Source organism: Myodes glareolus, chromosome 16 (genome assembly GCF_982192425.1).
Source record: "Myodes glareolus chromosome 16, mMyoGla1.1, whole genome shotgun sequence".
NCBI classification, from domain to species: Eukaryota; Metazoa; Chordata; class Mammalia; order Rodentia; family Cricetidae; genus Myodes; species Myodes glareolus.
The window spans coordinates 25,931,784-25,957,260 of NC_142041.1; the positions used below are offsets into that span (position 1 = coordinate 25,931,784).

The 25,477-nt window shown below is 44.3% G+C and overlaps 2 protein-coding genes across 2 annotated transcripts in view; both read left to right on the forward strand.

Moving 5' to 3' along the window:
* Positions 1–24,600, forward strand: part of Grin3a (glutamate ionotropic receptor NMDA type subunit 3A) — a 205,454-nt gene extending 180,854 nt beyond the window's left edge. The window contains exons 7-9 of the mRNA XM_048419746.3: positions 14,232–14,396; positions 15,739–15,815; positions 20,599–24,600. Of these exons, the coding sequence (XP_048275703.2) occupies positions 14,232–14,396; positions 15,739–15,815; positions 20,599–20,938 (582 nt within the window). The 3' untranslated portion in view covers positions 20,939–24,600. The remainder of the gene's footprint in view (positions 1–14,231; positions 14,397–15,738; positions 15,816–20,598) is intronic.
* Ppp3r2 (protein phosphatase 3 regulatory subunit B, beta) lies at positions 4,395–5,469 on the forward strand. Its single transcript, XM_048419749.3, has 2 exons — positions 4,395–4,993; positions 5,260–5,469. Exons 1-2 carry the CDS (start codon positions 4,485–4,487, stop codon positions 5,279–5,281), a joined length of 531 nt encoding a protein of 176 aa, XP_048275706.1. The 5' UTR covers positions 4,395–4,484; the 3' UTR covers positions 5,282–5,469.
* Positions 24,601–25,477: the final 877 nt, after the last annotated feature.

The window sequence follows — 25,477 nt, forward strand, 5'->3', positions numbered from 1 at the left end:
TTTGGATGGTATCGTCTATCTATCAAAGCACCTGCAATAACCCTATGGCTTCATTCTTTCCTTCCCACTTTGCTGATGAGAACCTGATACTCAGAAACAGTATGAGCCCAGGGACTAGGCTACAGCTTAAGCTGCCGTTCTTTACACTGCACTGTGGCTCATACCAATACAGTTGTGTTGAGTGTGGCTCTGAGTAACACCACAGAAACCCTGCCAGAAGAGGCTCGGACTCTCTGCAAAGCTTCTAGGAAGCTAGCCTGTGTCACCTTGCTCAGAAACCCGCTCTACTGGCGGACAAGGAGAAAGGAGTGGAAGACAAACCACATAACCCACGGCTTCCAATTTTGCTGTCAGTTCTTTGCACATCGACTGTCTCCTGGCTCTTAATCTGAAAGTCATTGAGGAAAAATCGAACTGAGGGGAAATGCTTTGTGAAGACAGGCGTGCGGTCAGGCTTCGGGTTTCTTCCACATTCATCAACCCTTTTCATTCACTGCAGTCCGCATACTCTGCAGTGATACACGGAGCAAGCAACAGGCGGTGCTTTCCAAGGAAATGACTGCAAATAACGGATGGCTAGAGCGAACGGAAACAATGGCTGGGGTCCCATTATGATGCCAAACTACAAAGTTGATGACATGCAGAACAACAGCAAACTCAACCTCACATTGACTGACTACTCCAGCTTTCAAGATGGTGTCGAACTCTCTGCAGTCCAGAGACTGAAAGGAATCTTTCTGTATGTTGGAGACATTTAAATGAAGTAGTGCCGTCTCCTCAATTGTGTCTGTCCAATCATTAGACCATTAATTCTTGGGATAACTTTTCTCCTCATGAAAAATTTCTTTGTCTACTGCCTAATCTACCCATCACAATCATCACGTGAGTAGGTGTGGTCATGCGTCTGGGTGTTCAGGTGGGTGCACGTGTGTATATTGTTTGAGATCAGAAGTCAACTGTGGGTGTCATTCCTCAAGCATCATCTACCTTGCTTTTCTGACACCGCATCTATTACTGGCCTGGAGCTCACCAAGAAGGTTAGGCTGGTGGTCAAGCAAGCCCCAGGAATACTCTTGTCCTGCCTTCCTGGCTCTGGGATTACAAGCACATATCCATTTCTGCCTCCTGGTAACAACTGGTTGCTCCTTTACACCAGTAAATATCAAATAATTATCAAAAAAAAAAAAACTGTGATGAATCTGTGAATGCTTGGTGGCCATCACTGAGATCCAGAAGCCTGCAGTGAGAAGTCTTCAGAGGCTGGACTGAAGAGCCAAAGATCATGATGGCAAGTACTTGGAGCCATGTGTGGCAGTAGAATGCAATCAACATCTAAAAAGGTCACCTACCTGTCTTTCCTTCCATTCCTTTCTTTCTTTTCCTTCTTTTTTTTCAACATGTTCTAGTTCCCAGCCAATTTTTAATGAAATACAATCATTTTTAATGAAATGAAACTGTCTTGGTTCCTTAGGTTTGTCTCGCTTGGTAGAAGCTGTGAAAGGGTCAGGTCTGACTGCCTGACTGGATCAAAGAGCCACGCCAAAGAAGTAGGTGATAAGAGCCAATCGTCAGCCACTGTTAGTAACTGAAACTTGCTGCCTTCCATCTTGTTGTATTAGTTACATTTTCCTATGGCTGTAATAAAATGCCATGCCCATTGCAAATTACAAAAGAATACATCAGTTTGGGTTTACACTTCCAGGTTAGAGTCCATGATAGTGGAGCAAAGACCAGGCAGGCTGCAGGAACAGCTGAGAGCTCACATCTTGATCCACAAGCAGGAGACAGAGAACACAATGGGAATGGCATGAGCCTTTAGAAATCTCAAGCTTGCCTCCAGTGACACCTCTTCCAACAAGGCTACACCCCCTAATTAAACAGTTCCACCAACTGGGGACTTCCGGGAGCCACTATCACCCAGACCACCAGACCTGCCCAGGTCCCTCGTGTCTCTCTCTTATCAGCTGCCTGGTTCTACAAGTAGACACTGTGTGTCATGTGACTGTCTGTCCCCTTTGGCCAAGTGAGATTGCAGGTGGTGCTAGGCAAAGCTGGTGTCTTTTTCTGCCTTGCCTACGTTTGAAGATCTTCCTCAGGGGATAGCCTTTGGCCTGGCTTCTACTTCCTTTCCGTTAGAAGGCCTTCCCACTCTGTACCCCTCAATGCCAAGCACCCAACCTTGTGCTCCCCACCCCTGCTGAATACAGAAGAAAGCTTAGGTAGGAGGGGGAGGCCCACATGGCCATGTGTTCTGATAGACTATCAGCTCCAGCTGTAGCGCGAGTTCCCCCAGTTCTCCCCCGCACCCACATACACTTATTGATCTTACTTGTGTGCCTTGGCCCCCAGCTCTATACTCCTTCACTAAGACCCCTTGGGGCTTCATGTCTGCCTTTGGTGATGTGTAGCATAGGAGTTGAGAGTAAGGCCAGTAGAGTGACCATGAATCTGGTTCCTTAACTGGGCCCTCAAGGAACCTTGTCTGAAATTCTCTGGTAGAGGTCTGTCCACTGATGTGGGTTTATTTGCTCTGAGCCTAGCCTTCTTAGTAGCGTGGAGTTCTCTGGACACCCTGGGGAAAGTTTGTGCTGCCCCCGTACTGCTGCTAAGATCGGAAGTTGTTTTCCCTGCAGTTCTGCAGGCTCCAGCAGAGGATTCATAGGTTATCCACTAAAGCCTGCAGGTGTGACCTAGCATCTGTTGTGGCTCTTTTCTAGCAGATGCTTGTTAAATGTACACATATACAAACATGCCCTGGACTGCCAGACAGTCTTCCTTGAAGATGTTGACTATACCAGCACAGAATATAAAAATAAAATTAGTTAAGAATAGTGGCAATGATCATGTTGGCCAGCTTCAGCCCTAAGCCGCATAAGCCTATACAGAGCATTATCAGTCCAACAGTTCTCTCTTCAGAGAAGAAAGCTAACATCAGGCACCCTCAGGGCTTGCCTATCTCCCACCCCCCAATCTAGAAAAATTGAGGCACTTTAGAAAGGACACAGAGCAGAGTGGGGGGGGGGGGGGAGTGGCATTTGGAGCCCAGCGCTGATGTCAGCTTCTTACATTACAGTTTAAGGTGATCTCTACCCACTCCCTTTTGAGATAGTCACACTATGTGGCCACAGTGAGTTAGAACTCCTGAGTCTCTTAAACCTGAAACCCTTCCCCAGGGATAGACTTCCTGAAGAAAGGACACACCTCCTAGACCTCCCTAAACAATGCTACCAAGTAGGGACTAAGTATTCAAATGCCAACGCCTATGGTGGGGACATTCTTATTCAAACCACCGCGATTATCATCTTTTTACAGAGAAAATTAAAATGGCCCAGTGGCTCACTGCACCAATTTCCCTTGGACCTCCAGCTAATCGTCCTTTGAACTAAAGAACATAGACATGATATGCACTGGTTTTAGGGAGTGAGGGGACCCTTGCCTCCCTCAGTTTGGTTTAGCAGCCTGAAGTTCCCCCAAGTCCTTTTGAACTAGATTGTTCTTGAACTACATGTATTTTTTCAACGTTGAGAGAATTGGAGTCGCTACTCCAAAGGAAAGCAAGATTAATTCTGGCTGAAAGAACAAACCTAGCGGGATGGAAGGAGAAGATGAGAGATGTAAGCTGCCACTCTCGGCACACACAGACCTTCCCTGGACACTCTCCAAAGGCTCTGACAGATTCTGTGGGACAGCCAGCCCCGCCCCCCCCCCCCCCCCCCCCCCCCCCCCCCCCCCCCCCCCCCCCCCCCGGCATAGGCCTGGAGACAAATCACAGAGCAACAGAGGCCTTGTTCTTGGGAGCAGTGGTTTTTGTTTATTTTTTTATTTTTTGAAAGTGCTCTGAATTAAGAAGTTTTTTGTAATTCTCGAGAGTATTTGGTGTCTGTAAATCTGAGTAAGAAATTCCTTTTCTTAGAAATCTTCTGAGCCTCGGTTCCTGACAGAGGTCCATGTCAGTCTGGCTGCCCCCAGGGAGGATTATAGGAAATTCACCTCATATCAATGCTTGGACCATTATTTTAGCAGACTCTAACACCAGGCCTGCAAAGGAAGCAGCAGTCTGATGCTACCCTCAGTCAGTGGTTTAACATATGTTTGATATGTGTATATTATCTGTCAAGCTATGTAGTTTTTGCTGGGGATAACACAGTGAATTATCTAGATGTGTCCCTAGCTCCCTTGGGGCTCACGTTTCTTAGGAAAGGGAGATGAAAGAGAAAATAATTTCCAGGAGAGATAGAAATTTTAAGAGAGACCAGCGTTAGAAAGGAGGCAGGTCCAGCGGCAGCTATCTCTCTCCTGGGTAGCCCCAGTTCGTTCTTCCGGCCCCTCCAGCCTCTGTTTCTCACCAAGTTTCACCTTCCCTCCCTGTTGCTATCTCTGGTTCCCGCGCATGCTCTCTCACAAGCTGCGCAGGCCAACGGCAGCACTCTCTGCCTTGCGGTCTCCTCCCTCCTACTGGCTTTGCCAGCCCTCCTGCCCCCGCCATGGGAAACGAGGCCAGTTATCATTCCGAGATGGGCAACAACTTCGACCAGGATGAAATTAAAAAGCTGTGGAAAAGCTTCAGGAAGATGGACTTGGACAAATCGGGTTCCCTGAGCACAGAAGAGTTTATGTCGCTGCCTGAGCTGCAGCAGAACCCACTGGTGAGTCGAGTGATCGACATCTTCGACACGGACGGCAACGGGGAAGTGGACTTCCACGAGTTCATCATGGGCACCTCGCAGTTCAGCGTCAAGGGCGACGAAGAGCAGAAGCTAAGGTTCGCCTTCCGTATCTATGACATAGACAAAGATGGCTACATCTCCAACGGGGAGCTCTTCCAGGTGCTGAAGATGATGGTGGGTAACAACCTCAAGGACTGGCAGCTGCAGCAGCTGGTGGACAAAACCATCATGGTCCATGATCAGGACGGCGATGGCCGGATCTCCTTTCAGGAGTTCTGTGACGTGGTCAGAAGTATGGAGATACACAAGAAGTTGGTCGTGTTTGTGTGAGTTTTGTGGGTTTTTTTTTTCAATTGTCCGGTTTGGTTTGGTTTCTTAACGGGCTCCATTAAACATATTTAGAATTCTTTTTCAAGATCTCTTCAAGATATCTAGCTACTGTCTCTCTGGCTAACCCGGAAGTGTTTCTCTCTGCCTCTACCATCCATGCAGTGTTATTAATTCAACTCTTGATGACTACAGACAAAGGGGGAGCAGGGAGAAAAATCGGAAATTCAAATGATTCTCATAAGTGCTTTTTTCTTTGTTTTAGAGAACACGGTCAAGAAGACTAAAAGCTTAAACGTAAGAAAATGTACATCTTTGCCTTTCTCCCTCAAGGCTGTGTATATGGGAGAAGACTGCGACTTTCGTGGCGTATTAGGAACACTTTCCATTTACTTGTGGCATTCAGACTTTTGACAAATTGTTAACTTCCTGTTGTAACCAGCAAAAAAATATATATATTTATCTTTGCTTAGCATCCTTTAGTCACTCTCTGGGCACAAACACCTCCCTAACAGGATGCATCTGACTCTCCACGGTCACTCAGAAATCCCTGAGCATGTTTGAGGGCTAGGCATCTGAATGGGAAGATTCCGTCTAAGTGCTTCAGCCTGCCAGAAAGCAGCCTAGAGTTCATGAGAGAACAGCTAAACCTGAACCAAATGGCCAGCCCACCAACCTCAGAACGACAGATTTTCAACCTTGTAGGTTAAAAAAAAAAAAAAAAGAAGCAGGAATCTGGTCAGATAAGGCAACATCCTCCCCAGCAAGAACCCTTTCATGCCACCTCACCCAGTTGAGGAGAATGAGCCAGAGCCCATTTTCCTCCAGGGCAGAATCGGCAGATTCAGGCTGAGGTGACCTTTCCCAGGATGCTGAAATGTTTTTGTTCTGTGTGAGGAGAAATGCAGAGATTAGCAAACATAATGAAAGCTTGCAACACTGGATTGCCTTGCTTTTGAGAATTCGATCTGGTTCCTGCCAGAGAATCCAAAGCTGTCATATCTCAGGAAGGTTTCCTCCACTGTCACATTCAACTCAGAGCTCCCCATGCCTGAGTACTTAGACTAGGATCCAAGGATGTGCTGACACTTGATTCTAGACAAGATCTAATAATGTTATGCACCTTTCTCTGCAGTTCACATAGGTCCTGTTGGTGGCCTGAGATCAGCAATGGTAGATAGTACCTCATGGAAAAGAACAAGCCCTGTTGTTTTGGAGTTGGTTTAATACTACTGTTTGTCCCTATAAATGTCACTAGCTCCCTGAAACCCCTTATACTATTGTCATTTCATAGAGTACAAGGTGTCCTTGGAAGGGCAGGTGTAGCCTATATCCCAGCATCTGCCACTTCACAGATTGCTCCCCATAATGAGCTGCCTGATACTCAGAATACCATAACAATGAAATAAACTCTCACTGCACTTACTCAGTTGAGAGACACCCCTTAACCATTTTAGATTTACTGTTATGTTTTAAAGAAGTTGCCAATTAGTCTCAGGAGGTAAGGATCCACAGATTTCATTACTGGCATACTGCAACACTTTTCATATTATTCTTGGGAACCACAGGGTCAGGAATTGCTCACTCTATAACTCCTTTTCTATCATAAAATATATGTTTGGGTTATGCAAATAATGCCATCCCTGTAGCATTGGAGTCAAACCCATTTCACAGTAGTTAAGAGAGTTTGAGACCCAAACACCCCAGGGTATGGATTCAGTTAGAACAGTGTCGCCATGACCGCTTATTAACTGGGTGAAGACAAGTTAGCTTCTGGGTCTTTCCATCTACATTAACCCTGAAGGTTCAAAGAGAGGTAGCCTGTAAAGCGCTCACTCTGCTAACTTCCCTCCCTTCCCCTCCCTCCCTGCCTGTAAGATCCATGTAGAAGAGAGACTGGGACCTTTGTATCCTCAAGTCTTGACACCTAGCCACAACCGCGCTAAACCTAGCTGGACATCCATGTAATTTTGGCCCAGAAAGGAAACAATAGGAACAGATGCCAAGGCCCTGCTCACTACGCTTGTGCAGATCACGCCACAGACTTTCCAACTTGAGGTCTAGAAAACACTTCAAAGAGTCTTTCATCCTAGCCTGACATATTTGATTTTGAGAGGAAATTTGAGTAAGAATAGTGAGCATAACCCAAGCAGACCTTCTGATGACAGATGTTATCACTCTGGAAATGCACAGTTTCAAATAGACAAAAAAATTGGAATTATGACTGAGGATTTTATTCAGTTAACTGTTCATATTTAACAGTTTTTTGGAGTAGCTGGATTAAGTTAGTTGTTCAACCATCTACATATCGAAGTTGCCCAACGCTTTGTGGCAATAACCTTAAACTGACTGCTTGTTTCTGGTATTAGAAGAGGAAAGGTCTGGCTAGATGTCTGGGGAAAAGGACCGTACTTACCTCCAAGCTAGAATGCTTCTTCTTCTCTCAGTTAACTGCCAATTTCTCCAAAACCAATAGTTCCATGTATCTCGTTGGAGTGACAGTAACAGTTACTGTGGATGGGGTAATGAGCACCTAACTCTCATTCCATCATCTGATCAGCACCAAGGTGGTGCCATCATCTTAGCCTGACGAATGACATGGGCAATCTTGTCCAAGGATACAAAGCTGGAAAAAGACTACAAAGACCAAGGTTCCTTTCTCCCATATTGAATCCCTCTTGTCCTTATGGTTACTATGTTCATTTGTGTCCAATTATTCTTAATAATCTTATCAATGTAGGCTGGTCAATCCAGTTTCCACAAGAGGAGAAGCCAAGAACAAACTAACTGCCTGTCAGGGAGCAAGAGACCCAGACTTCTTCAGGTTTATGCATCACAAGGAAACAGACATTTTTAAAATGTGTGTGTGCAAGTGTGTATATACATGCATGTGCAAGTGTACAAGCACAGGTGTGTACATACATGTGAGGACAAGAGGTCCACCCTGGGTGTTGTTCCTCAGGAACCATCTACTTTGTGTTTTAAGAGAGTATCTCACTGGGACCTGGGATCACTACTGTGATTAGACCGGCTGGTCAGTGAGCTCCAGAGACCCCTGTCTCCATCTTCTCCATTCCGGGACTACAAGTGTGTACCATCATGCCTGGCTATTTAACATGAGTTCCAAATATTGAACTCAGGTCAGTTAATAAAGTATCACCCCAGCCCTTGGGGACAGTTTTAAACTACCTTCCACTTTCATCTTAACTTGAGAAACAAGTCACCGTATTTTAATTAAACTGATAACAGCAATATGCTCCAAGGTTACACATATTAGTAGCAACACATTGTGATGATTCTGTATTAATGGAGTGTGTCTGCTCTTCACCAGATGTTATCATTTCCAAGCCACTAGATAGATGCTCTTTTTAAAACAGAGGGAAAATAGTGTCCTCAGCACAACTGGCTTGTATTCCAAGTCAATCATGCTTTAGAGATATCATAAAGATGTAGGAGTGTAGCTGATGGTTTGAGAATTAGACCGAGTATTTGGCAGTGGACTGAGAGGGTAGGATAGTAAGCATAGGACCCAGGCTCTCATGCGTGCTAAGCAGGCATTCTACCAATAGGCTGTATTCCCAGGACCTGGAATTCTCTTCAGGATTACCTATGCTAGTAGCCAATGACTATGACTTATAAACTATGTCACAGCACCTTTAAATGATTTGTAGTGTAAAGATAACAGTGCGTAGACACAGTAGTGAAGCTACATAGATGGGAGGACATTTTCTTACAGTTCACAGATTAAATCTAATCCACAAATGTGCAATCTTGTTGTTGATAATGTAAGTTTTAAAACAAGGTTTTGTCATTGTTTTTTAAAGCCCAACAATTGCCCGGCATGGTAGTGCATGCCTTTGATCCCAGCAGGTAAAGAATACACACACACAATCCAAGGATTCCAAATGAAATTGAAAGTTTATTAAAGGAATGTAGGCCATCCTGCAATGGAAGTGACCTTTCAGGGTATAAGCCTCTGAAGTAGTGGGACAAATTGAAAGTCTTGAAGAACACAAGCTCTCTCATTCCTTAACAAAAAAAATCTCAAGATGGACTGAAGGCACCAGCATTCCCCCAAATCACCGCTGAGCACAAAACATTTTCCTCAAGACAACCGAAACAACAGTCAAAATACTCTGCAGTCAATTTCAAACTTCCATGGACTAAATACAATAATAATAATAATAATAATAATAATAATAGATACTATAGTAAAATTTAAAGTGGAAAAACAAAACGTTAAGAAAGGTCAGTAGCTTTTTAAAGTGTCCTATCTAAAATGCATAAAACATGGAAAATGCAAACATAATTTACACAAAAGTCAGGAAAAATAAGCATGGAAAAAATATCCAACCATCTAAAAAGCAGTAATTGCAACAATTAAATCAAACTGGACTAGGGGTGTGGCCAGCGGTAGAGTGTTTGCACAACACACAGGTGGTCCTGGTTCTGATGTTAACACCAGAAAGAAAGAAAACAAAACAGGAAAAACCAATTACACAGCACGGTTGGTGAAGCTATGCATATCTGGAGCCTAGCAGCACCTTGGCCCTCTGGTGGCACCGAGACGATTTCTGCCCCTTTCTAAGGGTCATTCCAGACACCAATGAAGTGTTCCAGCCGTTGACCTGGCAGCAGCACCCATGGCACTGTTTACCGCAATGATCCAAAAATGGTACATTTCTGAAAGGACTTTATTTTACTGCAGCAATATTTATCATATCTAATGAAGTATAATCATAAAACAACTAACAGTTTGGGAGTAGTAAATTATAATAAAAGAAGCAATAGTCTGTTGAAGTTAATAAATAGATTTTAAAAATTAATATTCAAGGTATGTTTTTGTTTTTTGTTTTTTCAAGACAGGGTTTCTCTGTGTAGCCCAGGATGTCCTGGAACTTGCTCTGTAGACAAGGCTGGTCTCAGACTCAGATATCTGACTGCCTCTACCTCCTGACTGCTAGGATTAAAGGTGTGAACCATCACTTCCTGGGGGAGAGTATTATTTTAGAAAAGACTTGTTTAAAAAAAACATAGTGTATACTTACTTACCACTTAGAAAATATATATGCCAATGTTCTTAGTTCAGATAAGAAAAGAGAATTTTAAAGTAATTGTAAGGGACCAATCATGGTAGCTCATACCTATAATTCCAACACTCAGGAGACTGAGGCAAGAGGATTTCCATGAGTTCACTGCCAGTTTGAACTACATAGTGGGTTCCAAGCCAACCTATGCTACAAAATGAAACTATTTCAAAAATAAAGTATTTGTTTTCTATTAAAAGGATATAGTAATCTCAAATCAACCTGCTTATATAGCTCCTCATGGGCTTGGGGCCTCGTGAGTTCTTCACTTACCCATGACGGGATGTTGATGGACTCAGTATTATACAGGTTAGCATCACTGCCACGCCATGTACAGACACAGACTTTCTCAACACTTCTCTCCATTCTCGGGTCCTTACATTGTTTTCCATTTCCCCTTTTGTTATGTCTTTACAGATTTGAGAGGGTGATTAAGATATCCTAGTTAGGGCTGAACATTCAGTGTTCTAAGCACATTGACCAATTTTGGTTCTGTATTAACCAGCACCTACTACAAGCAGAAACTTCCTGGACCAAGGCTGAAAATCAAAACTATAAATATTAAGATGACAGTTTATCAACATGCCCACTTAGCAGAACAGCACAGTGGATGCCCTCCTATGATTTACAATGGCGCAGTCACAGGTTTTTGACCAAGTTTACAGTACCAAACATTATTCTTGTGCAGACAGCTTCAAGTCCACTTAGAAAACAGTTACTCCCATAATGTTCATGCCATTGTTGCACCAATGGGCACATCTTACCTAGCAGGTCAGTACTACAGCATTCAGGCTCTAGTTCTTTCTCTCGCTCAGTGGCCTGCATAGCACCTTCTAGAACTATCAAAGCTAGTCAGCAAGGAGTGAGCTTCCAGTTCAGCTTCAATTTGATTTCTCTATATCCTGAAACCAAAGTGTGTGGCATTTGACAATAGGGTCTTATCACCTAATTCTGATGAGCAACCAAGAGCAATGGCAATAACCTGTATTTTCAGGGAGGACTTTGTGGTTCCCTTTACCAACAACTCAAAGGAATGTATCCCACTTCTGACACTGGGATTTTTATATCCAAGCTTATGGCTTCTGATAGCAGCATTATCCATCCATGTTGTGAAGTTTGCTTTTAATGTGTTCACTGTATATTTGGGGATACCCAGATAGTCTGAGTAGGGAATTGAAGAATGAAGTCCTTAATTTTTGGTGGTCATTTGTATATCATTGGCATTTGAAGTCATAAATCTGTATAAAAGAATAAGAATAGCAAAGAAAGGAAATTGTGCTATAAATTACAGTCAGAAAGATGAAGATTGACAATGGGGACTGAAGAGGAAGCAAGGGAGAGAAGTACCCCCAAAACTAAGTGAAAAATATCAAAACAGATAACAAATAAGGCGACTCACGGTGACTGAAGCAGCTGGACAATAACCTGACTAGAGTGGGTCCCAGTCAGCATGAGCGGAGAATAACTGGGAACAGTGGATACCGACAACTCTGTAGAGAACCAGGGGTGTGAGCTAGGGTGCTTGCTGTGTGCTGTAGAGTGTTTGTGGATGGGAAGAAGGATTAGTTGCATGAAAGTGTCATTAACATACAAGGTTCAAATGAGGAGTGAAATACTTTCATAGCGTTCCTTGCTGGAGGCTTGGAAATTACTTACATACCCAACCAGTCACCAGCTGTTCCAAGTGCTCCCAAATAAACAAGATTCAAAACAGAGTTTGGGCTCCAACAAAATCAGTGGTCTTGGTCTCTGCATTTCCTGGAAGCACCAATGGTCTGGGCAGACACCACACATTTGGTGATTACAGGCTTCTCTCTCTATCTGGATCAGTTTGTTCTTAGAAATGTGAGGACCAGTGTTTGCAAATGGCGGCAGCCTTTGCATTAATCTCATAGGAAAACACAAACTATATTCCCGCTTAATTCAAAAGAAGAATTGCATTTCCTAACTATCATGAAAATACTATTGGGTATCTATGCATGTACATTCCTAGCACACAATGTGTGGACTGTGGTATCACAATCCACCAAGGACGACTGCATAATCTGAAGCTTTAACATCCGCTATTTATGTATTGTTTTATTTTTCATCTTGTACACTAAAAATGTACTGGGAGTTATATATGTTAAACAAGTGCTCTACTGCTGGGGTGCAGGTGCGAAACAAATGTGTATCATGTTTAAAAGAACATGACTGATCTCGTTTGTTTTTCATTGCTGTGATCAAACACTGACCAAAACCAAATTAGGGGAGAAAAGGGTTTAATTCATGGCACTGAGGGAAGTCCGAGCAGGAACTCACACAGAAGCAGAGGCAGGGAACACACAGTGAAGTTGCTCACTGGTCTGTTCTCCATGGCTTGCTCAGCTCACTTTCCTACACAACCCACGTGCCCAGCTGCAGCACCACGCATAGTCAATCATTAATTAAGAGCGGCCTCCATAGACTTGCCCACAGGCCAATATAGTGGAGGCAATTCCTCAATTGAGGTTCCATCAAGTACCTCTACTTTGTATCAAACTGGCAAAAGCTAACAAGCACAATGGCCCCAGAGAAAGAGGCTGACTTACAGCTTCAGCCTTAGGTCTTATCACTCAGACACAACGTTTGGGTTGACGGTCACAGGAACTATAGTGGGTTTTCAATTCCAATGCTAGGGTTTTTTTTAATAAAAAATTTGGCAGGTTGCTATAGAGAATGCATAGTGAGAAATCAGATACCAGAGGATACCTGCAAGAGAAATTAACAAAAAGCAGAGATGTCACCCTGTAGCTGCAGCCTGGTTCCCCCACATATTAGTGTGTTGGATTTGGAGAGACATAATTAATCTCTAGGCACCTCAAATGTGAAATGGAGGTAATTAATTCTTAAAAGGGTATTAAGGATTATCATATCAATATACACAAATTTAGCATGCCTATTAAATCTAGTTTGAAAATGAATACAGAGTACAGTCAAGGTTACACAGTGAAACAGTGAAAATAAAAAGGTAAGTAAATAAATAAAATAAATATACAGAACTGGAAAGATGGCTTGAGTAGTTAAGAACAAGTGTTGTTCTTCCAGAGGACCCAGGTTCAAGTCCAAGCATCTATGTAGAAGTGAACAACTGTCTTTAACTCCACTTCAGGGTATCCAACACCCTCTTCTGGCTCCCATGGACACTTGCATGTGTCGTACAGACATACATGCAGGCAAAACGCTCACATATATAAAACAACATAAAAGCAAATAAAAATCTTTTGTTATCATAGTATTGTGTAGGTATAAAGGAAGTTTAAATAAAGAAATGCATACACTCAAGATAGTTTATTATTAATATTGGGATAATATGGGAAAAAATGAGATTTTGCCCATGTGTTTAATGGAAAGGTGTGAATTACATTTTTTCCTTATCTTGGCAGCCCCTTATTTTAAAACGTGGCTCATTTAGAGTTTCTGCTGAACATTTGATGACGTGAACGTTGAAACCCAACAGCAAATCCCCGTTTGCTCTCTATCTACAGCAGTAATATTTTAAGCACTATCAGCGATAACGACACACCAGCCAAGATTTTAACATGTCACAAAAGAACTTTCCATGACATGTATCCTCATAAAGCTACAAAACTCCTCACAAAAAGCCAGTAAGCGAGGCTCCTTGTCCTTCTTCACAGCTGTCTCATTTTGGGGCCTGGTGCAACTGTCAATACCTCACTGGTTTATTTCCATAATGATTAAATTAAGTCATTAAACTGCAGGGTCCCGACATTCCCTGCCAGATCAAACTTCCAGAATTATTCCGTTCATGAGCTTTTCTCCTTAAATCTATTCCTCCTCAGCTCCTGAAAGTGGTTCTTTCTTTCTGTGAACAGTGAACTGTTTCACATGTCCAACTGTTACAGTTCTTTATTTCTCTGCCTCTAAGAAAGGGAATAGCCCAGACTCAAAGCCTCTGGATGGCTCACAGGGATGACACACAGGGAGATCCATGTGTGCCGGCTGTGCTTAGCAGCAGCCTGAAATCACTCGGGGTGTGTCCTTCATGGGAGGGGAGAGAGGTGGTCACCCAGGGAGGAAAGGTCCCCAGCTAAAGTAAAACTGAATCCAAAAGAGCCACCGACTACCGGGCTGCATGTGTCGTGACAAGGCCTCTCCTGTCTTACCCCAGACTTTGCAAATGGGCATCAAGCATTTCTCGGGACTCTTCGTGCTCCTCTGCGTTGGATTCGGTCTCTCCATCTTGACAACCATCGGTGAACACATAGTGTACAGACTGCTGCTGCCACGAATCAAAAACAAATCTAAGCTGCAATACTGGCTGCACACCAGTCAGGTGAGTTCCGCAGGAACCTTGTGCCAGGTGCTCCTGTATGTGAGGATTCCCAGCGAGGTAAAGACCCAGGTCAACTGACAAATGGCGAGAAACCCAGAAAGGGATGGCCAAGCACTCAGGGTCATAATGCCCTTTATCCCACTAACCCACTCACCCATAAACTGAGGACTCGTGGTGTCTCTTCCTTTCCTGAAACACTAGTGATGCCCACAGAAGACACAATATAACTGCTTCAAACCCAGTTTCACTTAACAAAGATCATCTGAAGAGGCGCTATGAAAAGTCCATTCCCCACAGATGCGTCCCTTACCAAAACTTTCCCTAGCGAAAGCTAGCAAGAGTCTAAACTCCCATTTGCTTTTAGGTCTGTTTTTCTGTCAGCAGCTCTGAGGTTTGCTTGTGTGAGGCCATGTCTCACAGAAGTAAAGTCTTCTCTTATAAGACAGACACCAACAGCTAATTTACAAAGATAATTAAAGATCATGCAGACACACTCTTCTGCACAACTCAGCTGTTGTGAAACCAGTGTGTACATCCATCCTGCAGTCAGGGCATATAATCAGGATGGAGGAACTTTAGCATATCACCCGGCTTCATCTGAGCATGTAAGGTGGATGAGTAACCTCTCCTCCCCAGTGTGGGGTCTCTTCTGCATTCTGCATCCTGATACTCCATGACTTGCCTCACCTCTTGAAGTTGAGGCTGAATGTGTTTCTGATTTTGCCATTCACCCATTCTGTTACTCATTGCCTTGCTCTGCTTGTGTGGTTTTTTTAATCATTCATTTTATTTTTCTGTTTGTTTTCTAGACAGATAATTTTCTCACAGTTGAACCCCATTCTTCATACTTTCTGGGAAATCGTTGGTCTCCTTGGAGCCTGCAGACAAGTGATCTTCTCTGTTGTATGCTAATACAGTTAGATTCCCAGGAGACCCGCTTTCCTTCCTTGGATTGGTTGCGTTTGACTCAACTCTGACAACTGTACATACCACACAGGCATTGTTAATTGTCACTTGTTTGTATAACATAGCATTTTGCCAACCAAAGCACTTCTCTTCCTTCTAGAAACAATAACCTATAACTTAGAATCCTTGTTATCACATACCATTTCACCATTCAGAGCATTTCCCCTCCTTCTAGAAATAACAAGTAATAACTTAGAATCCTTGTTACCTTGTGATGTGTTACTGAATGTTGACCTAGTTTCATGCACGCCTGAAATTTTGGTTAAAGAAGCCATGGTTTGTAGCCACCAGATATGATCTGTGAGACCCCAAGCAGGGATTTGTCCCCTGATACACACTTTCCAAATGATCTCTATGAATCTGTTCTTCCCACCAGAGATTGCACAGAGCATTAAATACATCATTTGTAGAAGAAAAGCAGCCACGTTTCAAGACAAAGCGTGTGGAAAAGAGGTAAGAGGTCAAAGCTGTTGCTAAAACCCTTGGTAAAATAAGAGTTTAGACATGTAATCACATGATGATACCCCATATTCAAAAAGGAAGTTACCTCTAAATAAGTATTCAGACCAAGTTTGAGAAATCTGTTGATAAACACAATCAATATAAATTATGGATTTTCAGTTATAATCAAACAAAACAGAAAATAAACAAATCAATGCACATAGACATAGATATACACTGAAATGCAACATAGGCAAAATATTGACAAGTTTAACAATGCAGGCATGGACTACAGAGCCTGGCATCCGAGACCAGTCCTATCTCCAACATTTAACAATGTGTTACCTGTGCCTCACACTCCTCATCTTTGGAACAGGAGAAAAACTATCCACTCCCCAGAGTTGTTACAAGCTATAACTGAGATAGTAAGCTCAGTCCAGAAATCAAAGCAAATGTCTAATAAATACTAGCAAGCAGCATGTACCAAATGCGTGGAACTCCTGATTCGTGGGTGCAACAGGCATTCATTTTTTTCCCCAACCTGGAATGCATGTTTCAATTTCTCACCTCTCCAGCACTCCTGGAAAAATGCAAAACATGCTACAGAGATGCCCTACTAAGTCCACTTTCTGGCACTCTCATGACTCCTTAGGTAAGGTATTCACTAATAGGAAAAGAAATTAAATGCCTCGGAGGTCCACACCTTCACTACAGCCAGCCCACGGATGGCTGTGTCCTCATCCAAGGTGACTGAAGATGTCAGAAGCACTTAGGGTCTGCTGCTTATTGGCCTCTGCTGCAGCTGCCCGGGGCTGCCCTCCTGGATCTCTTGCATTCTCCGAGACCTCAGAGAGGGCGCTGGCTTTGAGAATTGGTGGTGCATCATTAGCTCAAAGCTGGGATTTCTGGGAAGTTTAAAATCTGACACTAACACCTCTCATTTGTCCAGAAGGAAAATGGTATGCAGCAGGATTCTCGTCTAGCTTGGATCTCCTCTGTGGCTGCTCTAGTCCCTGCTCTCTGGGTTGTATCTAACTTGTCAGAATCATTCACAGTCACAGAATGACCCATCACCTGGCTGTCATTATGGTAGCCCCTTGTCACAGTGCAAGTCTGTTAGTGACACGCTACAGACTCGTCAGGTCACAGCTGCTCTCTCTGTTACCTTAGAGAGGTTTTTTTTAAAAAAAAAAAATTTTAATCAGAGGAACACAAGAAGACATAGCTATAAAATACTATCTTACAATTACAAAACATTGTTTTCCATGAATAGAAACAAGAAGCCCAGTGACCCTGCCCCTTTGATAGTTCTCTTATGCCTACCTCACCTAAGCTGAGAGCCAAATGTGTCTCTTCACTCAACTTACCCCCTTCTCTCGTAGACTCCCCTGATTACTCTGACAAAGAGCTAAGACAGAATACATCTCCATCCTTGTGACCCAATTAACCCTCGACCTGTCACTAACAGGCTTGCCTTGTAGCATCACATAGGATATCACAGACCAACGGCAGGGTTGGGCGGGGGGTGCTGCTAGGAGCGCTCCGTGATTGGAGAGACTTTAGGAGATGATGGAAATGATTCTGAGAAGCTGTCTATGGTCCAGAGAGATGGGACTCTAGCACTGGGGCTGCAAGCCATGACAAGGAGTCATGCTGTCCACCCTTTCCTTGTATTGTGAACAGCCCACGTTTCCTGTGGCAATTTCCCAACAACCCACAGCCTGCAACCTTCCAAACTCCACATGCATTTGAAGTCTCCCAGTGATGTTATGAGTTCTGAACAGGCCAATGGCATACTGAGCTTCAATCTTACATACCGGCCCCGATGAAGTCTGTTTTGCCCCATTTTATGTTGAAACACTTCTCATTCCATTGGTCATGTTCAACTTTTAAGACCAGAGAAGGCTTGACCAAAACACACAAACACGCACACACACACACACACACACACACACACACACACACACACACGCACGCACACACACATTCTTTCTAGTAGATACCTTATCTTCTAAAGCATCTACCACCTTGTATTCATAGGTATCCCAGAGCCACTCATCAATGATCACAGCACAGTGATGCTAGCAATTAGAGTACGTTACAAAGAAGTCCAGCTTTTCTTATTGTTCTGTTTATTCCCACATGGATGCTCCAAGACTTAGATAGCCAGACTGCCCGTCTCTAAGCATGGCTAAGACCGCCTTATCACTATGGCTACCTGTATAGTCTAATGAACTGAGCAGACAACTCCACTCGTAGTGTTTCCCCACTGTCAGTCATTCTATGGTACTAGAGTTAGGCTTCCTGACTTGGAGATAGCCTTTCTTTCCTCTCTTGCCAGAAAATGCAAATGTCCGTGCCATTTTGATGACCTCCTGCTCTATTCTCTGTATTTGCTGCATGAATTTGGAGGGCCAGGTGAATGAAAGACTAACACGAGATTGGTAGCTTGGAGAAATCCTAGGTCATAGTACTAAGTCAAATTTTAATGCGCATTAATGGATATTTCAAGAGAGTTTTTATCTGTGATTTATGGTTTACTCAATGTGAAAACTTAAAGGTCAGAAGGAAACAACTGTCTAATCATATCATCTCTAACAGTCTAAGGTCAGGGAAGTGGCTGTAGGTAGAATCACTGTAGCACTTTCCCCCCGGACCATAATACAGGAAAAGTGAGCTCTAGGGCTTTCTAGAGCCTCAACAAGGTGAAGAATGATCAGGAAGTTTGCAGAGCCTGTGTTAATGCCCTGGACAAGTTTGAGTCAGCTTCTGCTGTGTGAGCAGTCACCCCAATACTTACTACCAACAATGAATTTCTTACTCATCTATAGGTCAGCTGGATCATGCATGTATCTATAGCCAGGTTGGGGAATGGGGGAAAAGCAGCTAAGGGCTGTCTGATGAATTGTCCTCTGCTGGGCCAACTAGGAAGCTTGTTAACTTTCTCCATATCTGCCACCCATCAACAGGTCAATGAGGACTCACATGGTATCTGGAGGAATTTAAGAATGACAATGTGCAGAGTCCTTAGAAGTTCAGTCTTGGAACCTCTCAACCTTCTTAGTACCCAAACCAAATAATGAGACCAGAGAAAAGGAGGTGGCTTTTGACTGTAAATTCCAGCACTTGGGAGATGGAAGCAAATGAATTACTATTGGCTCAAGACTAATGTGGACTATATAATGAGTTCCAGGCCAGCCTGGGCTACAGAATGAGACCTTGCTTCAAACAAACAATCTTATAAGCTAGACCTCATTGACCAAGGAAAGGGGCCGTGGGATGAAGGATTAAACCACCTTGGCAATCTACTTCTGAGTGAAGCAACACAGAATCATCCTATTAAGTCTTTGTGTTTTGTTCTCAACTGTGTAACTACTTCTAGAATTCATTTCCTCTCCCCTTGTCTCTCCAACTCCAGGGCCTCCGCTCTGACTCTCCCAGGCAATTAGGAGTTCAGGAGTAAAGTTGACTCAGTTTTATGGGAACAAAACACAGGGATTTAATAGAGGTTTCCTATTGTGCTGTACCACATGGTCATAATCTTCCTCCTCCTCCTCCTCTTCTTCCTCCTCATCCTCTTCTTCCTCCTCCTCTCCCTCCTCCTCCTCCTCCAGAGTGAAAGGAATTGGCTGTCACACTGCTTAGACTAAGCTGTTCTTACAGCGAGATACTCTTCTCATTGCACCCAACTGTCAAGGTGTATTTAGAAACTTGCCCAGTTTCCCTTCTCATACCCATCCAGCCTCCTACAGCCATGTGCCCATGATAGCGGCAAGTGATATATGTAAGCATGAAGGAACTGTACATCTATTCAGGTCATCACCACCTCAGCAAGGATCAAGGGTGTTCTTATTTTTGTTTGTTTTCAAGCATTAAGCTTGTCATTCTCGATCTGCACAAAACCACCCGTGTAGTGAGAAACACTAATACGCCTTTATTCTCCCCAAAGCCCAGTACAGCCTAGAAGGGATAAAAGTCAGCCATAAAATAACAAACCAGGGCTCAGAGTACTCCATCTGAACAAAGATTTCTCACTCTTATTAATCTCTGTAGCCATAGGATATCACCAGGCAGCACTGCTTTCTGCTTTCTGAGCACTGCTTGAAGGCAGGGTATGAAAATGTACCCAGGTGTGGGAAAGATGGCTCCGCAAGAGTGCTTGCTCTGCAAGCAAGAGGACCTGGTTGAAGCTCCATCACCCAAGTTAAAGCTCAACATGACTACATGTGCCTGTAACCCCAGCACTGGGGGATGGGACAGGCAGATTCTGAGATCTTGCTGGCTAGCCAGCCGAGCTATAATGATAACTTTGGGGACCCTGTCTAAAGCAATACAGTAAAAGGTGATAGAGGAAAACACAGGATGTCTTGTTATGGCCTCAACATGTGTTTATCCTTGCAGTGAGCCCATCCACCTACATATTCGTATCTCTCTCTAGCTTCCTTTCTCATGCAAGCCTGTGTGCGCACACACGCGCACGTGCACGCACACACACACACACACACACACACACACACAAACACACAGAGATACTTTAAATAATTCATAAGACAATGTACCATCTCTCATTTCATCCGGAAGGCATCAATTCCTATGTTAAAGCAACATGAGGCCTGGTGAGACTCAACTCAGTTCATGGCTCCTGGTTTCCCCATGGTGCTCTAAGCAGGCAGTCTGCTCATGGCTTGGTGACTTCATTTCTAGAAACACAACTAGCTCTCTGTTGTTCACATAGGAGATGGAGAAGATGGGGTTGCAGGACAGAAGGGGACTCTGAATTGTCTCTGTTTCCCAGGTCCAACATGGGACCCCAGCAGCTCATGGTGTGGAATACTTCTAATCTGAGTCACGACAACCAACGGAAATACATCTTTAGTGATGAGGAAGGACAGAACCAGCTGGGCACCCAGGCCCACCAGGACATCCCTCTCCCTCCAAGGAGAAGAGAGCTCCCTGCCTCACTGACCACCAACGGGAAGGCAGACTCCCTCAACGTAGCTCGGAACTCGGTGATGCAGGAACTCTCCGAGTTGGAGAAGCAGATCCAAGTGATCCGCCAGGAGCTGCAGTTGGCCGTAAGCAGGAAGACGGAGCTGGAGGAGTACCAAAGGACAAACCGGACTTGCGAATCCTAGGCAGTGCCACTGCTCCCCTTCCTGAGCCCTCGGGATTCTGAAGCCCCGAGGCACTTTGTAAAGCTCTTTTGTATGGACTGACAAAGGTGTGGGGTCTGGTAGTGAAGAGTGCTGTTCTCGGCCTAACATGCAGCAGCAGCGGCAATTCCCACACATGCCCCCCAGGTCTCCAGGGTAGGAATCTTTTCCATAGTAGGAGCCTAGAGTTAGTCAGGGCTAAAGTCTGCACACGGGATCGGTGAGCGGCCAGAGAACTCTGGCTCCTGTCAGCCTTTTCACCTGGTGCCACAATAATCTTTCCGGGTTTTAGCCCTTTCTCTGCACTTCAACAAGAGATAAAAATTGTTGCGCATACCTGTGTCTTACTGGGTTGGTTTTTGATATTATTACAAAATAGAATTGCCCAGGTTTGCAGGTTTGATACAATTTCCCAATCTAGATTTGATCTTACCTTCTGAAAAAGCAGGTTAGGAGCCAGGAAAACTGGGGCAGAGCAGATACATTAATTAATAAAAAAAAAATTGAACAGAGCTCAGAATTACAAGCAAGAGATGAGTGGCTAATTTAGCACCACATGCTCAAGCAGTTCTGGATCTCTGAGCCCATCCCAGCTAACGTGTAGTAGAAACATGTTGACACACCACTCTGAAAGGGAAAGAGAAGCAGGGAGTGGGAGCAGAGGGCAGGCAGATGGGGAATTAACAGTGCACAAGGTGTGTTTAAAATAAAGCTCTGGGCCAGAAAGGCAATTTGGCTAAAGAATGTGTTGCACTATACTTCTAATGTAACTAAGCGTCCCCACCATAACGTGTGCCTTTTATAAAGGAGAGAGAAGCAGAGCAAGGTTACATCCTTAGCAGGAACCTGTGCTACCCCCTAGTTAATGCCTGTGACAGGGTCTAGGAGCCGACACTCTTAAAGGAAATATTCTGCACAACTCACAAGAAGCTGTTTTCAGATCAGTGGTTACCTCTCTTAGCCTGAGGAACCCCAGAAGCCACAAGGGGTTTGTGAACATCACAAATGCCAAATACTGGAGTCTGCTCTGCTTCAGCATCTCCCATGCTTACACTTCCTGGTCTCTTATGAACTAAGGTCAGTTTGAGTCCAGTTCTCCTCCTGTCTCCATATAATGCCCTCACGAGTGGAAATAATTAACTTAGCATCCCCTCTGTTTAGGCATCACTTTCTGGTCACACGATTGCTTGGCATGCAGAAAGCGAAGAACCATGAGATCTCTAGACTTCCTATCCGTTCCCAAATGATAGCTAGCCAGGCAATCATCTAAGGCCCGCATCAGACTGCCGCTTGTGAGGAGCTATGTTGGGAGGGCCTACTGGTGGGCTCAGAACCCTTACACTAGCCAGCGCCCCAGGACACACAGTCCTAAAGTTACTCCCAGAGAAGCACTGCTCTGGAAGCTTGGCTACCTCCAGCGCATGAGAAGGAAGAGCCTGTCTCCTTTTTTTTTTTCATTCTTATTGATGGTTTCCTTATTCCCACCTTAACACCAGGGTTCCATTTAGAAGTAGGCTTTCCTGTTGATCAACGTTGCTTCATCTTCTCTGTACTTGCTTGTTCAGTTAAAGTCTACAATGAACGCACAACACTGTGCAAGAAGTGTTAAGATTGTTAAATGGGGCTTCCATCATAAAACTCCTCCCACTTTGGGAAACAATGTCTGCGCCCCACCAAGAGCTACACCGATCCCTAGATGGAGATAGTGCCCTAAGTTGTAATCAGAACACCTGAACAGTGAGTTATACGGCTAGGTAAATCTAGGAGTGCAAGTAAGCTCAGATATTCAAGAGGCAGGGGGGTTGTAAAAACAGATGGCAGCCTCCAAGATTAAACATTCCAAATGAGGGAGAAATATGCCCGGAAACAGAAGAGGACAACTTGCTTTACAATGCCCTCATCCCTTCCTGCACTCTCCCCGCAGCGGGCCTCAGCTGTTTGGCAGGTTCCACCCCTCAGCTATTCCCACCTATCTGTTAATACCCTGGGGCCACTGCTCTGAGCATCCCTGGATACTTGCTCAGCCGCAAGGCTGATGCACAGTGTACCTCAATTCACATGACAACCATGCTCCTGTGGTACACGGACATTTGTGCAGCAACTCAGATTCTGACTCCATTTGAGAGGCTGGCTATGTAAGGGAACACAGAGGTGAATTCTTTTGTAAAGAATCCTTTTGTAATGCAACCAATTCTCCCTTAACGTATCTGTTTTGTAAGTTTGGATTTTTGTATATCTGCTTTATCTTAAGCTTCTCTACTGAGGCATTCTGAGTAGTGGTGATCGCATTGCAGAGCATCCTGCCTACCCACAGAGCAGAGAACCAGTGCACTTGTCCAATAACTTGGCCAGGATGCAACAAGGGGCAACAGGAGTGAAGGAGGCTTACTGCTGTCAGCACTGCTTAAAATGCTTTCAATGTCCTGAGTGAAGAAAACACATAATTGCTTGTGAAGCAGTTTTCATGGTAAATAGCAAAATTTTTAATGGTAGTAATTGAAGTGTTTTGCAATCTGTGAAACAGTGCTGTGTTTTGTACAAAGATTTCACGAAAGGGAGAGTCCTTCCAAACCTTCCTTCTGCTCTGCCTCCCTCAGTTCCCTCACCTACCCCTCGGGCTCACAGAGGAAAGCTTTCAGGGGCACGGCTGTTGGAATGAGCTGGGGGACTCAGCCTTGCCACCTGAACTCCCGTTCATGAGGTCAGGGATCCTCTTTGCCCACCCAGGCTCTTGTACTGGGAAACCTGGAATATGGTCAACTGTCCCACATTCCAAGAGGATGTGGCCCATTCTCCAAGGTGGCCTGGCATGGGAAGCACACAAAGCATGACTGGCTAAGCTGGTTTGTTTGACTAAGGGTTCCACAGTGCATCTGTCACAAGGGAAGAGTGTTCTTCCAACGATAAAAACAAGTTAGAGCAGCTGGGACAGCCAAGGAGGCAGCCACACAGACACAAGAAGGTAGGGTCTGTAGTGGACCATGATTTCCTATTATACGTAAGATCTGCACAAACCCTATTCAGGAATGGCTGCTTCCCTTCCCACTGAGAAACGGTACGTGGAGCCATGCAGACCAGAACTGCATCATTGGGATAACTCCCCTCTTTGGTGTTGGATCTGCTAGAGCCTTGGGGCATAGTTGAGCACCCCTTTGTGTGGATCAAGAAAGGAAAAGAAGCTACTTTACAGTTTCTTCTCCTCTCGTCTCATCTTTGGAAAGGCAACCCTGAAAATCCACTCAGTCTTCAGCAGAAATTGCTTTTCTAGTCATTAAAACCACTAAACCACCTACATTGTTTTGTTCTGCCTTTCCCCCACCCCACTCTCCCACTCCTGTCAAACACATCCTATCTAGGAACTCCCACACTCTCTTTCATTTCGTTGCCAATCATTTTATGAAAATGAAGTGCTTCTAAGTATTTCTTAAGGTCTGTGAAGAGTATTTGCTCTGCGTCTTCATTACAGTGTGTGTGCAACCGCTCCGCTCCAAGAACTGAAATGCTGTCTTGTGAGCATGACGTCAACAGGCTGTTTTGCTCCAGCCAATTTTCTTGTACAACCACGGGGATGGACCAGATGTCCTCGGGTCTTTTCCATCTTCAGTTTCTATGACTGTGGAATAAATGTTCAGATAGAAACTTCACTTTCGGTCGTGTTGCTGGTACTTGGGCGGGGAAGGGGGGAGTCAAAGACTGGTGAGACACCAGTCCCTTCTCACAGGACTCCGAGTAATGCAAGACTTAGGTGACATAAGCATTCTAGTCCATAGCAGCACATGATATGCTGAGAGAATGGGCATTAGGAAGCAGAAACATCTTTATATGAGAAAGACATTGCAGGGAAAATTTAAAGAAATAAACAAACAATTTTTTTAAAAATAAAACAAAACACACATCTTCCTTTAGTAATTCAACAAGCACGGCTAAAACAGCAATAGAAAGGGCAGGTATTGTCTTAGCCTTGGGGAACCGTCTCTCTTTCCAGGACTTATAAGACATGGGCTCATTTAACCATGTGATCAGATTATAATCATCTGATACTAAATACTTCCGATGTAGTGTAGAATAATTAAATACTACTTTACAGGCGAGAAAAAAAACAAGTCAGAGAGACTTTGTGATCAGACCAGATCACACAGCAAGCAACAGCAGCAGAGGTGAGTGTGCAAACAGCACAACCACAATGCAGCACCGTTAGCACTTTGGTCGGTGCCTGCGTCTCCCTCCTCAGTGCCCCTAATCTGTCTTACTCTGACCCAAGCCTCGGCCTTGACCACCAGCTCTCTAGAGCAGAGGGATGCTGAAATGACAACTGCACTTGCATTGGTCCAGCAGACTCAAGACTGTAGCCACCCAAGCCTCACAAAAATAGTCCATCTGCCTTTGCTCGGCTTTCTAAGGCCTGCCAAGCATTGGTACCAACAGTTTCAAACCACTCAGCAACCCTACAGGCATGCAGGCAGTTTCCGGCAGTCCAAGCCATTTCAGCAGCTTGCAAACTTGCCTTCATGAATCTTCTAG

Excerpts from the sequence above, each read along its gene's own strand:
- Ppp3r2 (XM_048419749.3), top strand. The coding sequence starts at position 4,485 with ATGGGAAACGAGGCCAGTTATCATTCCGAGATGGGCAACAACTTCGAC. Across the intron at positions 4,994-5,259 it reads AAGAAGTTGGTCGTGTTTGT|AGAACACGGTCAAGAAGACT; the intron begins GTGAGTTTTGTG and ends TCTTTGTTTTAG.